The 14,674-nt window shown below is 35.9% G+C and overlaps 2 protein-coding genes and 1 long non-coding RNA gene across 3 annotated transcripts in view; 1 reads left to right on the top strand and 2 right to left on the bottom strand.

The window, feature by feature from the left end:
- Positions 1–14,674, bottom strand: part of LOC309606032 — a 1,194,635-nt gene that overhangs the window by 839,400 nt on the left and 340,561 nt on the right. The gene's annotated exons all lie outside the window — the stretch shown is intronic.
- On the bottom strand, positions 9,557–11,231 carry FANCF (FA complementation group F; the record flags this gene model as incomplete). The annotated part of the gene is made up of 1 exon (XM_082342492.1): positions 9,557–11,231. The coding sequence occupies one exon, from the start codon at positions 11,229–11,231 to the stop codon at positions 10,152–10,154; it is 1,080 nt and encodes a 359-aa protein (XP_082198618.1). The 3' UTR covers positions 9,557–10,151.
- Positions 11,373–14,674, top strand: part of GAS2 (growth arrest specific 2) — a 159,725-nt gene continuing 156,423 nt past the window's right edge. The window contains exon 1 of the mRNA XM_082342504.1: positions 11,373–11,395. The gene's annotated coding sequence lies outside the window, so the exon portion shown is untranslated. The remainder of the gene's footprint in view (positions 11,396–14,674) is intronic.

Here is a 14,674-nt window from a genome sequence, read left to right as displayed (position 1 = left end):
TGCCACACTTCTAATGTAGAGATTGATCATTTCCAATTAATCTCTGAGAGAAATCAATGGTTTCTTCCTAGAGCATTTGCATTAACTAATTTATGTTAATATGAATACCTTATATCCACAATTTGCTAGGGAAGATGGGCCATTCTATTTATAAACTGGTTACTACTTTAGAGCTTCAGTATACTCTTTCAGAGCTCAAAAAAAAATGCATAAAAGAGCTATAACTGGGTAACTTAACCACAGCAACTAAATCTTGACATTGATGAATGTTGATCCAACTCAAATGTAGCAAAGAGGTTTTGGAAGATTTTTCAGTTTGATTGATCGTAGTTTTGAAATGTTACCGTATATTGGGGAACCCACTCTCATTGTTTGGATTTATATTGTACTTCATGTAGCCACTACTAAAATGATTTATGCTTCTTAAAGATATGACCCAAAGGGTGATGCTCTAATCAAATGTTTGCTCCAGTCCTATGCATTCATAAATAGGTACCAACTACATAATATATGCCAGTATACTGTGAGGGCCTTGGACGTTCAAGCAAAACAGCTTTGTCCTTACTGAACTTATACTCTAGTAGAAAAGACAAACACACATGAACAACACAACTATATTTAATAGGAAAATGGGTGGTCTGAAGGAAAATAACAGGGTGAAACATATCTAGATAGAGACATTTTGGTGAGAGAATGAAATTAAGCTGAGAAATGAAGGAAGGACTGGGTGAGAACATTCTTGTCTGAAGGAATAATGTAAGCAAAGTTTCTAAGACAGGAAAAAGATCAGCCTATCTACTCGAAGAACTGAAAGAATTCTTGTACTGCTGGAGTGTATAGAAATTGGCTTAATATAGAAGAGCTTATCACTGAAAACAAACAGAACGTGAAATATGTGGGTATAGATGCTAGTATAGGTAGATGTAGTAGTAAAAGTCTGTGTAAGTTCTCTGCCATTGACTTTAAATTTCTCAGAGGACATGACTGAGAGTTGACTACTTGAGCTGTTAGGTGGAGTATGGATTGTAAGAGGTGCAAAAAAGCAAGCAGAGAAACCAGCTAATGGCAGAGATGTGATAGATGGGTGAACATACGAATTATCAGCCAAACCAGGGCACTTTAGAGAATGAAAAAGGATACTGTACTTGTATTAATTATGCCAGGACAACAGGCATAACCCAAATCTGTCCTGGGAAAACAAGAATCTATGGTCACCCTATCCTATACTAGGGTAATGAGTACAAATTTAGATAAGGGGAAATGTATTGGTAAATTGGATATGAGGGTTAGGAGAGAGAAAGCATTCAAGAATAACTCCCAGGCTTCTGGCTATTTACGGAGAAATATAGGGGGATAAGCAGGCTTTTGGGGGATATGAAGAATTCTGTTTTGCATATATTTGGTTTGAGAGGCTTGTGAAACATTTAAGTGAGGATATTCATCCTGAAGCTCTGATGAGAGCTCTGGGTTGCAGATGTAAATTGGGCGGTTGAAAGCATACAGGTAGTATTTAAACCTGTGGAAAAGGGATGAGATCACCTGGGATGAGAGCACACACGAAAGAGAAGGCAGACTATTAAACTCTGAGAAATCCTGGGAAAGATTGATTAGGGGAGGAGGAGCCAGAAAATCAGACTGAGAAAAAATAGCTAGAAATGTAAGAGGAAACCAGGATAGAGCAGTGTCACACAAGTTCTGAGAATCGAAGTTCAAGCCTAGTTTCAAAAAGAAGAAAGTGGTCAAAATGTCTAATGTTACTGAGAGGTCAAGTAACTTAAGATCAGAAAGGTGTCCTTCAAATATGGGATCATAGGGATGATTTGTGACCTTGACAAGACTTCTTTCAGAGGAGTATTGAGGGCAAAAGTTAGGTCTGTCTGGGTTAAAGGGAAAATGAGGACTTCCACTTTCGGCAAAGCTGTGACTGTATGTTCAGTAGGACCCAACTGCTATAAACATTTAGATTCTCAATAATATATGCTTCTAATGCTTTGTTGAAATTTTAGGAAATAAAGGAAATTTCCAGGCTATCTTTCACCACCAAACATATATCTCTCCAAAAACAAAGAGGTGTGAGTAGTATGCAATCAGATTTGGAAACTATGATTTGAGCAAGCCACAAGGTAAGGAAATTGAAGCCAAAACTCTTGCATTAAGCCAGGAACCTTGCCAAAGTGGCCTAGGTTACAAGTGTTCACTATTTCTGACAGGAACTATTGAAAATGCCGTCATGGGGAAAGAATACCCTATTTAGATATCTAAGTTTCCATAGATTAAATCAAATAAATGTGAACTCACAATATATGTACAGAAGTATGTAAGGAAACAAATCACCATGAGTGAGAATCACAGAAACAGTAAACAGTTTTAAATCCCCAGGGACTTCAGGTTTTGAAGTTATTACTACAGAATATAAAATAACAATGTAAAAAAATGGAATCAAAAAAAAATAAACATATAATATGAGATTATAAAAAATGATCAGGCAGACTTGATGGGGAAAAAAAACAAATAAAACTTTTAGGAAAAATATATTGTTGAAATTAAAAACCTAATGGATTGCTAGAACATCAGATAGATGAGTGAATTAACAAGAATATACCAATACATTTACTAAGGATATAGGCAAAGTTGATGTGACAACTACACCTCAAAACAGTGATTTGGATAAGAGAGTAGGGTAGAGAGAAATGTATTTCTATCCCATATAATAAGACAAATGAGGCAAGTGGGCTCTGTTCTGCCATCCTGAACATGTGGCCACATCTTTGTGTCTGCAGCAGTTGTTCCAATCTTTCTTAGCGGTGTGATTCAAGGTAGCTCTTCAGCACCACAATGACTTTCCAGCCAATTTCAAGTGACAAACAGAGCATTAAGGGAAAATGATTTCATATGTCAGGAGTGTGAACCCTCAGTTGTGCATATCAATTCTGCTTATTCACAAATGGTCAAAATCTAGTGTTATGGCCACATGTAAATAACTGCAAGAGAGACAGGGAAATTTACTCTGTAGCTGGGTGGCCACTTCTAGCTGAAATTTGGGGCTGAGATATTATTACCAAAATGAAGATAGGGAAATATATCCTAGGAGGTAACAGCAGTTTCCACACCAGCATAGAGTGGTAAGGAGATAAAAACTATGAAAGAGAGGTTGTAGGATATAAGGGTAGTATGAGAGGATCTAATATAGGCCTGATCAGAGTCACAGGAGAAATTAGAAAAAGTGGAGGAAAGGAAACATTAGAAAAAAACTGGACAGAGAAAAACACAAATCCACAAATAAATGAAATACAACACATAACAAGCAAGAAAAAAAGAGAAATTCACAATTAGATATGTTATGGTGACTGCAGATACTGAAGCAAGGACTATCTCAAAAGAAACCAGAAAGAGATCACTTAGAAAAAACCATGAGAAGACTGACAACAGCTTTCTGAATATCAGCAATGGAAAACAGAAAAGAGTGAATTACTATCTTTAACATGTTAACCTAGAATCCTGTACACAGCAAAATTATCTTCTAAGAACATTGACAAAATAAAAATATTTTTAGATAAAAACTAAGAGACCATTTAAAGACCTTCTTCAGGGGAACTTTTAAAAAAAATAATAAACTGATCCCTGGGGAAATGTCTGAGGAGCAATGGGAAACAAAAATTTTCAACATGTAGGTAAATCAAAACACACTTGTCTGTATAAAATATTAATTAAAGTGTTCTAATTTGTTGGAAATTTTCTTGTAAAGAACAAAACTAAAAATGAATAAATTAATAACTTGTGAGTTGGGAGATGAGATCAGGGTTAAAGTTTTCTAAGGCCCACTGTATTGTTAGGAAGGGAGACAAAGATTTCGAACTAATTTTAGATATTTTTAAGTTAAATGTGGTAAAAGTTTCAAGAGTAAAAGCTTAGGTATAGAATATAGCATCTCAATTAGCAGAGGGAGAAAAGGAATAGGAAGACAAGAAAAAAAAAAAAAATCCAGGAAATTAAAAAGAGCTGAGAAAGAAAATGAAGCAGAAAAGTCAAGACAAATATCAATAGAAAGCACAAAGTAGGGTAGCAGAAAAAAGTCCAGTCATATTAATAATGATAATAATAATAGAAAAAAAGACTTTAAAGCAGAAAGTGTCATTACAAAATAAAAAGTTCAATTCATTAAGATGATATAACAATTCTGAATTTGCCTGCATATCATAAAATCGCTCAAAATATATAAAATGATAATTGATAAAGTTTCTTGAACCAAGATCATAGTGGGGAATTTTTTTTAATTGAAGTATAGTTGATTCACAATGTATTAGTTTCTGGTGTTCAGCAAAGTGATTCAGTTATACATATACATATTCTTTTTCATATTCTTTTCCATTATGGTTTATTACAGGATATGCAATATAGTTCCCTGTGTTATATGACAGGGGACCTTGTTGTTTATATATTCTAGTCTCAAACATACCAATCCAACCCTCCCCCACCCCACAACCACAAGTCTCTTCTCTATGTCTATGAGTCTGCTTCTGTTTTGTAGATATATTCATGTTGTATTTTAGATTCCACATATAAATGCTATCATATGGTATTTGTCTTTCTCTTTCTGACTTACTTCACTTAGTATGATAATCTCTAGGTCCACCCATGTAGTTGCAAATGGCATTATTTCTTTTTTTTATAGCTGAGTAATATTCCATCTCATCTTCTTTATTCATTCATCTGTTGATGAACATTTAGGTTGTTTCCATGTCTTAGCTATTGTAAATAGTGCTGCTATGAACATAGGGGTGCATACATCTTTTCAAATTATAGTTTTGTCTGGATATATGTCCAGGACTGGGATTGCTGGATCATATGGCAACTCTGTTTTTAGTTTTTTGAGGAACCTTCATAGTGTTATCCACAGTGGCTGCACCAGTTTACATTCCCACCAGCAGTGTAGGAGGGTTCCCTTTTCTCCACACCATCCCCAGCATTTGTTATTTGTAGCCTTTTTAATGTTGGCCATTCTGACCAGTGTGAAGTGGGACCTCACTGTAGTTTTGATTTGCATTTCTTTAATAATGTTGAGTATCTTTTCATGTATCTATTGGCCATCTGTATGTCTTCTTTGGAGAAATGTCTATTTAGGTCTTCTGCCCATTTTTTGATTTGGTTTTTTGTTATTGAGTTCTATGAGCTATTTGTATAATTTGGAAATTAAGCCCTTGTCAGTCACATAGTTTGCAAATATTTTCTCCCAGTCCGTAGGTTGTCTTTTCATTTTGTTTATGGTTTCCTTCGATGTGCAAAAGCTCATAAGTTTGATTAGGTCTCATTTGCTAATTTTTGCTTTTGTTTCTATTGCCTTGGGAGACTGACCTAAGAAAACACTGGTATAATTTATGTCAGAGAATGTCTTGCCTATGTCCTCTTCTAGGAGTTTTATGGTGTCATGTCTTATATGTAAGTCTTTAAGTCACTTTGAGTTTATTTTTGTGTATGGTGTGAAGGTGTGTTCCACTTTCATTGATTTACATGCAGTTGTCCAACTTTCCCAACATAGCAGGGAATTTCAGCACTGCTCCCTCACTTATTTGATAGGACAAACAGAAAAAGAGTAGTAAATATGCAGAATAATTTTTTTTAAAGTTTACAAAGTTAATTTAAAATATATATGCAGAACTGTGTGTCCCCAAATTAGAGAAAACACATTCTTTTCAAGTACATGCAGCACATTTATAAAAACTGACCACCTATTTGGACAATAAACCAAGTATCAATAAGTATCAAAGATTCAGTATCATATAAACTACACTTTCTGACAAAAATAAATTAATTTGGAAAAGAAGAACAAAAAGATAATTTTAAGAAGATTTATTCATTGAGGAATTTAAAAAACAATTTTAAGTAATCCATAGATTACAGAAGAAATCATTGTGGAAACTAAGCTATAAATACTTAGAACTGAATGATAATGAAAATGTTAAATATCAAAACAAGAGACTTGCAGTGAAAGCAAAATTTAAAGGGCAATTTAAATACTTATATAATAAAAAAAAGTTACAAATGAGCTAAATGACTTTGCTTAAGAACTGAGGAACATCAGAATAAAAGCAAAGAAGAAAATAGATAAAATAAGAACATAAATTTTTGAAATAGAAAAAGTGTTATAATAAACTTAATTCACTGGGAAAAATTATGTAATAGATAACACTTGGGAAGACAAATCAAGAAAAGCTAAGACAAAGAGAAAAAAAAAGGAATAAAAATGAAACAGAATTGTAGGTGTGTTAGTGATAAAAAGGTAGGAAAACACTAGTGACAAAAAAGGTAAGAAACAACTTTGTTCCAATAGCCATAAAGAAATTGAAATTGTAGTTAAGTCATTCAATTAAATAAAAATCAGGCTCGGATTGTATTACAGAATAACTGTATAAGACTCCCAAGGAATTGTTCATTCCAATTTTATAAAACTCTCACAGACAATAAGAAAAAGAGTAGTCCCTAATTCATTCTATATGGCCAGTAAAATACTGAATTCAAACAAAAGTATTTAAGAATAAAATATTACAGGTCAATCTCACTCATGAACTCAGAATCAAAAATATAAATAAAATATAAGCTGAATTGAACAGAATATTAAAAAGTTAATACATTTGACTGAGCATCTCTGAAATGCAACGACAAATTATCATTAGAAAAGTTAACATAATAAAAGAAAAAGAGGGAATTCCCTGGTTGTCCAGTGGTTAGGACTTGGTGCTTTCACTACCACGGGCCTGGATTCTATCCCTGGTCAGGGAACTAAGATCCTGCAAGCCACGTGTGTGGGCAAAAAAAATAATAAAAAATCAAAAGAAAAGAAAAAAGACCTCAACATTTTCATCTCATTAAACATAGGAAAAGCATTTAACTAGCATTTATTGAGGACTTACTTTCTAATAAGTACATATTTTCCTTTATTTTTAAAGACTGAACATAAAAATATTTGATAACTTGATAAAATCTAGAGATGTTATATACATTAATTACAGCTATGGAAATAGCAGACACGTGACCAAAAGATGGATAGGAACACACAAAAATGAAAATAGTGCCAATGCGAAAGAGTATTTCTTTAATATTGTTACCGTATTATTTATCCAATAAAAGTGTATTAAAATATTAAACTCATTTTATTTTAAATTTATTTTAATGGTCAAATCTTAATGATGAGTCTCAGTTCTTATTACACCTTAAGGTATGTTTGCTTTTCATAAATACTAATTCATTGTGTGAATCATATTTTACATTTATTTATATGTTTATCAATTTAAAGAAAATAGATGAATCGGCCTGTTTATAATTTCTGACATCATTTTCATATGCATTATCATTTTATCTTTTAATTATGCTAAGCAGTTCAAATGGGTGGAATTTTTCTGTTTTATAGATAAATGAACTCTGATTCCTACAGTGAAATAACTAGGTAAAAGTTATAGTAGTAGATAATAACCCAAATTTAAACCATATTTGATAAATATAATTTCTCCCATGTGCCAGTCCCTGTTAGAGTATACACTGATGATACATTTAAAATTTTTTAATCCAGTATTGGTTTTCAAATCAGCAATCTACCTCCCTAGAAAAGATTTGTGGAGTGAATGTAGGTTAGAAAAGATCCATATCCTTGGTGACCTTACCACTCAAGAGTCATATAAATACTGGACAAATCACTACCTGTAGTCACAACTCCTTAATAAAACTTGAAGTTTACAGCACATTATCCTGTCTTACAGTTATATTAAGAGGTTCTGCTAAGATGATTTAATTGCAGAACTTTGTATATTGTATGACCCCATACAAATGCATAGCCTTATTTATGTACTCAAAGCCAAATCTTACACATTTTCCATTAGAATCAGAACCTTAATAAGCAGCCAGCACATGGACAACAGCATTTAGATTTAAAACATTCTAATATACTCAATAAATATACAATCAGACCAAGGGAAGTTTTCCAAAAGCATTGAGATATTTGTCCTCAACTAATACTAACAAAAAACAACAGACACATGCAGTCATTTTATCTGCTGGCTCATAAGAATCTTGAATTTATTTATTCAATTTCCCATTTCTTCCTCTCATTTTTTCTCTCTTCCTATAGATTCAGAGTGATAGTAAGATTTCTATATTCAATAACACCTTTTCAAGTCTTTAACTTTGTTTAAAACAAGATAAAGAATACAGATTAAGAGGAATTCCCTGCTGGTCCAGTGGTTAGGCCTCGGGACTTTCACTGCTGGGCCCAGGTTCGATCCCTCCTCTGGGAATTAAGATCCCGCAAGCCACGTGGCATGGTCAAAAAAAATTTTTTTTTCTGTTGTTAAGAATACAGATTAAGGTTCTAATCCTGGCTTCATTTATTCAAACATTTGGAGTACCTACCACATGCCAGGCACTGTGCTAGGCTCTGGGGGAAAAAAATAACAGATTGGCTTCTGCTCTCATGTTGCTTATTTTCTGTGTGCCCTTGGGCATTGTAGTTAATCTTCTTTAGCTTGTATCTTGATTTATAACAATACAGTCTTGATGTGAAGATTAAATATGGTTACCTATGCAATGAACATAGCATGGAGCCTAAAATAAGATATGGTAAGTATAAAAATAGATTAAAAATTTTTTTTACTGAAGTCTATAACAATTTTTATCATTTTATCTTAAATAAGAGTGTGCAATGTTGTAGCAGAAATAGGGAAATAAGTTTACAAACTGTCATTCTTTAAAACTAAAGCTTAGGGTTATGGGACTTAGGTTTATGGGTCAATATTATGACTTGTGTGGGTAGAACTCTTCATTGGGTTATGCTTCTTGAAAAAAGACTTTTAGGTAACAGAAGGAATTGCCTTCTTCCTGCATTAATGGCAAATTAAATCTAAAAGATGTTCTATATGGATTAGAGCTAGAAAAAGGAATCAAACCACAGGAAATACAAACTTGCTTGTGTTAACCCAGGATCATCTGGAAAAGTGTACTTGCTAGCAGAACAGTAGTTTACTCCAGGTTTCACTATAGAATAAAAAATTCTACAAGATTATACAACTCCTTTTGCTCTAATTCCATTTCTGGAATTAGAAGAATCTTGCAACCAACTAATTTGGTTATGGAAAAAAAATCTTGATGAACAGAAAGTTATATGCCCCCTAATAAAAATGAATAAATCATTCTTAAGTTTGGTGATTGGCAATCACTCTACTGGTAGTGGAGCATCTGGGTAAACTCACAAAATTAGGTTCCTACACACACTAAACAAATATTCTAAACTGTCCCCATAGGGCAGCTAACAAGGACAAAGTGGGAGAATTTAACTATTTTAGTCTCAACACTTCATTCAACATGAGGCAACTGTAACACCAAGGTTGTGATTTATTAACCCAGTCAATGGCAGAAGCAGCACTAATTCAGAAGTTTTTCTTTTACCATCAAATGCTAAATTAATATCCAAAGGCATATATTTGTATTTACCATGCTGTAAATTTTTTTTCTTAAGTCAATGCTTTAAATTACTGTATGATCTTTCAATGTGCAGAAATGAGAAACAAAATTTCGGAATAACACAATTTTAATACATGTTGACACTGGTTAATTGGTTAGAACGTTAGGTTAACAAGGCCAAAGTCCAGGGTTTCAAGTCCAACTAGGCCAGTTGGCTTTCCAAACCATTTCTGACAGCACATGTTGTTGGTTAAAGAAATCACTTCTGGGGATTTAAAAAAACCCAAGAAAAACCTGCAAAAGTAAGGCATTAATAAAATAAAAAAGGTGTCTTGTCACTTTAAAGCTGCATTTTCTTTGACAAGCACGTATCTTTTCAACATTATTAGAAATGCGCCTTCTGGAATGCAAACTATTGTTAACTCCATGGTTTTAGGTAGGATACTTCCAATGTTACCTCCTCTATCCAGAAAACCCATGGCACTACAAGCCAGTTACTTTACATATCTGTAATTAAGTTACAATGACACCTATTATATATTAGGACCTACAATAATATTTTGGACACATGAAAATACAGGACATTTGGTGAGAACACTGGGATTTTAATTTTGTAAACCGTATATTCGAGTGCTGAGTTACAGAACGTTGCCCATAGAGAACTGGGGCCTGGGCTGAGAACTTGTCTCTGCCCAAATGCAATATCACGCACTACTCCCAAGAGACAGCAACAGGTCTGTCCAGATGCTAAGACCAGGGACTTCGAAATCTCCATCTTGAGCCTTACAGGACTTCAGGGCAGTAAAAACTTCATCTTTCAGAGGTGGAGGGGCCTGACAGAGGCTTTGAAACCTGCTCAACAACTCCTCCCAGGGCACATCCTGGGACTCAGTTCCAATCCAAAGGCCTTTCTGAAGGCTGTAGCGCAGCTGTCGACCCCAGTCTGTCAGCAGGCCCAGATAGGCCCGGGAGAGCTCTGCATGGCGCCCCGCCACCGAAGTTAAAAGCCCGGCTGGGAGGCTGCGGCAAAAAGCAACCATGACATCCGATTTCCCCAGAAGCCAGCGAAGCAGCTCTTGACCCTCCTCTCCCGGAGTTCTGGGGCTGCCTAGTTCCAATTCCTCTTCTTGGGGCCGGGGAGACGACGGCGGCAGCAACAGCGCGGCCGCTACCACCTTCAGGAAGTTGTTCTGGGGCGAGCGCTCCCACAGGCTGCTGAGAAGCCTACCAGGGCCCCCTGCCTCGGCCTCCCCCACCTCCTGCAGACGCCTCAGCAGCAGCTCCGCCTGGGTCTTCATCAGTGAGTCCTCCTGAAGGACCGGGTTCTCTCCATAGGCGTTGAAGCGCAGCATGTGAATAGCGGCCCGGCGGCGGGCGAGGTGGGCCAGGCTGCCTTGGAGCGTCTCCTCCTCGGCGTCCGGGACGCCAGGGCCGGGAAAGAGCTGCTGCAGCAGGTAGCGAAAGGAGGCATCCCCGAGGGCCGGGTTCGCCAGCAGTCGCAGGGACAGCAGCTGGTCGCAGTGCCCCAAGGCCTGGAAGTTCGCCAACCCCGGGGCTGGAGCAGGCCCAGAGTCGCCGGGCTGCTTCCACTGGTTTTGCAGTCGCCGCTCCAGAGCCTTGCTAATGCGGGCATGGCGGCCAAAGCGCTTGTGGATGTGGCGCAGGTAGCGAGCCCACTGTAGGGCCCTGCGCACGGTCGCGGGGTCCCAGGTGCTGACGTGGGTCGTGCGGGACACAGCCAGAACCTCAGAGAAGCGCTCCAGGTGCTGCAAGAGCGGTTCCATTGAGCGCGCTAAGGCCTTACTTCCGCCTTCACCTTGGAGCCGGCTGCTCTCTGCGTGCTTGATTGGCGTGTTGGTGAAACGATACGCCTCTCTGCAATGCTATTGGGTAAAATCCCTGTCAATCTGACAGCGGCTTTAATCCGGGAACCTGCGCTCCGAGAAATGTAAGCCCAAGGAAAGTGCTCTTGGTTTTATTTTTGCTGTAGATATTGAGGAGGTTCATACGGGAGGGAGAATAAAGGGGGGCTAGGATTAGAGAATTCCCGGAGCCACGTGGGAGATGCTGTTAGTTACGGAGGTCTGCGTGCTTCCTTTCGCTTTATAAACATCTCTAGTAGAAGTTTCCTGAGTTTTGTGTGAGTGAATCTGTGTTAAGGTTTATCATAATTGGGGAAAGCCAGACACGGGCTGTTACATCTAAGAAAATGTAATTAAATAAAAATTTTGGTTCAATTCAGTTTAGTAGAAAGGTACTGACTTCCAATTAATTAATACCAGACACTATGCTAAAGTCTGGACCTTGACCTTGTCCTTTCATTATTAGAACTTGAATCCTTTAAGTGAAACTTAAAGATTAATACTTTATTAAAATAGTAAAAGAACTTAAATTTTATTTCAAAGTTTCACTATTGTTTTTTCTTTTGTTTTTGTAATTCTCAAGGCAAAATAACTTAATTGAATCTTATTTCACACAAACAACTAATTGAACTAAGTGGCATTTAACGGCATATAACAAAAACAAATGCTTGTCTAAAGATTGTGGGAAGGGGGAGAGGGAAGAAGAATCCACTTCTGGAATGTCATCTGGATTATTCACTCATTTATGTGTTCTACAAATGTTTATCTGCCAACCTGTAGGGGTTTCGTTCAGAAACCTACAACAATTTCTAATCTACTGAAGTTGGTGACACAATAACTCATTTGAGCTGAGTTTGTTTCCAGTAAAGACACCAAGCAAAAGTATTCTAATAAGTAGTCGGAAATGGTGTTTTGTTTTGTTTTGCTTTAACAAAAAGGAGAAGAGAAACAAATTTAACAGAGGAAGAGTCATTTTTCATTTATTAACTTTTTTTAAAAAATGAATAAAGCAGTGGTGTTCATGCTGTTAATTCAGTTTTAGGATCTGATATTTATCACTTAGCCTAAACTCTCAGTTGGTCTGTAGCGGTTACTTGATTTTATCTTTGTCTTGGATACTAGAAACTTTGAGCCAAATGTGCAGTCTACTTTTAGCAAATGCACAGGCTTCACCAATTTATTCTTAAATTGAGCACTTATTATGTCACATAGTGTAAGATACTAGGGATTTATTTGTAAATAAATAGATGTTGTCCTTGTCCTGGTGGAGTTCATTTCTTAGCATTTAAGAGCAAAATTAAACAGATAACCTCAAATGTGATAGGAGGCTATAACGAAGGTGGATCTCCAAGACTTAGGTGGTTGAGAAGGCCTCCCTCTGTAAGAAACTGACTTTCTCCTGATAGCCCAAAGATGAGTGTTGAAAAAAGTTTTCAAGGTCTAGGGAACAGTTAATTTACAGGTACCTGAGTTGAGAGAGCCCAATCCATTCAAGGAGGTGAAAAAAGTCCAAAAAAACTGCCTTCAGTTCGGGATGGGAGTGAGACCTTATGGCAGGAATTGTGCAGATTAGCTTCAGATCTTTCCACTTATTTAAAATCTTATCTAAAATCCCTGCTTGGGTATTATAATATGTAAATTTATGCATATTTCACATTCACTTATTTTCATTAAATGAACACAATGTCTGTGAAATTTTCCCCTTTAGAAGAAAGAAAAGCCTAGGGTTTGGAGCGTCTCCTCAATGTTCCATTTAATCAACAAAATTCAATGATCATTTATTAAGCTTCTACTACGTGTAAAGTATTAGGGATTGAAAAAATGATTATGACAAGGTCCTTCGCTTCAAGAAACCTACCTTCTTGAGGCAGGGGTGGAAGGGGCACAAAAACACTGAACTATAATGCAATTCAGATTTTATGTGTTTAAAAAATTGTAAGAATGATGCAATGAGAGACCAGATATAAATTGACAGGAGAGTTCAAGGGAAGGCTTTACAAAGGACTGATACTTCGTGTAGGCCTTAAACTATCAAGAAATACAGGAAAATGCAAGTGAGAAAAATAACATAAGGTAAAACATATAAGGATGTTAACCTGTATAGTGTGTGCTACAAATACTAGTACGAATCTCCCATATCTTCATTATGATTCCTAAATTTCTGGGATACAGTAAATTAGGACAGAGACTGGAAGGCCACATTTCGGGAGATTTCATTAAAATATGATATCAATCAAACCATGAGAGTTAAGCATCATAAACAACTAAGCATCAGAAAAAGAGACATTCACATAAAGTTTACCTCATAGGGTTCTGCTGAGGATTAAATGAAATAATAAATGTGAAATGCCATCCTTGGTATTTTGGCTGTCTTTTAATATTCATTCTGTTATTACCCCCACCCTCTTTGCATAATAAAGATGCAATTTGGAGTACTGACTCCAGCTCAGCTCAAGGGGTAGGCCAATTTGAGCCAATCATGTTAATCCACCCCTCTCTTAATTCAGTAATTAATTTAGGAACCCAGTCTTAAGCCTATCGATGTATAGCATTTTCTTTTTTTTTTTTTTTTTTCAGAGACGATATAGAACTTTTATTTTTCTGAAACATTGAGAAGTAGTTGCCAGTGACATAATAAAACATCACCCTGAATACTGTGTTTATTATAAATATGAAATTTTTTCTACATAGCTTAATATAACCATCAATGATAGGAAATTAACATCAATGTATTATTATCATTTAATCATCAGACCCTGTGCAAAGTTATCTAGTTGTCTCAATAATGTTTTTGTTTTTATCAAAGTATACTTGATTTATAATATTATATTAGTTTCAGCATAGTGATTCAGTATTATTATAGTTTATACTTCATTAAAAATTATTACAAGATAATGACTAAAATTCCCTGTGCTATACAATATATCTTTGTTGCTTATTTATTTTATTTTATTTTTTGGTCTTTTATTTGTTAAATTATTTTTTTGAATTTTTGAATTTTATTTTATTTTTTTAGACACCAGGTTCTTATTAGTTATCCCTTTTATACATATTAGTGTATATATGTCAATCCCAATCTCCCAATTCATCCCACCAACCCCCCCCCCCCGCCGCCACTTTACCCCGTTGGTGTCCATACGTTTTTTTCTCTACATTTGTGTCTCAATTTCTGCTGTGCAAACCGGTTCATCTGTACCGTTTTTCTAGGTTCCACATACATGCGTTAATATATGATATTTGTTTTTCTCTTTCTGACTTACTTCACTGTGTATGACAGTCTCTAGATCCATCCACGTCTCTACAAATGACTCAATTTCATTCCTTTTTATGGCTGAGTAATATTCCATTGTATATATGTACCACAT

The sequence above is a fragment of the Balaenoptera borealis genome, assembly GCF_965194805.1.
Source record: "Balaenoptera borealis genome assembly, chromosome: 11".
Lineage (NCBI taxonomy): Eukaryota > Metazoa > Chordata > Mammalia > Artiodactyla > Balaenopteridae > Balaenoptera > Balaenoptera borealis.
The sequence above is the reverse complement of the archived record's forward strand: the minus strand, read 5'-3'. Positions and strand labels throughout refer to the sequence as shown.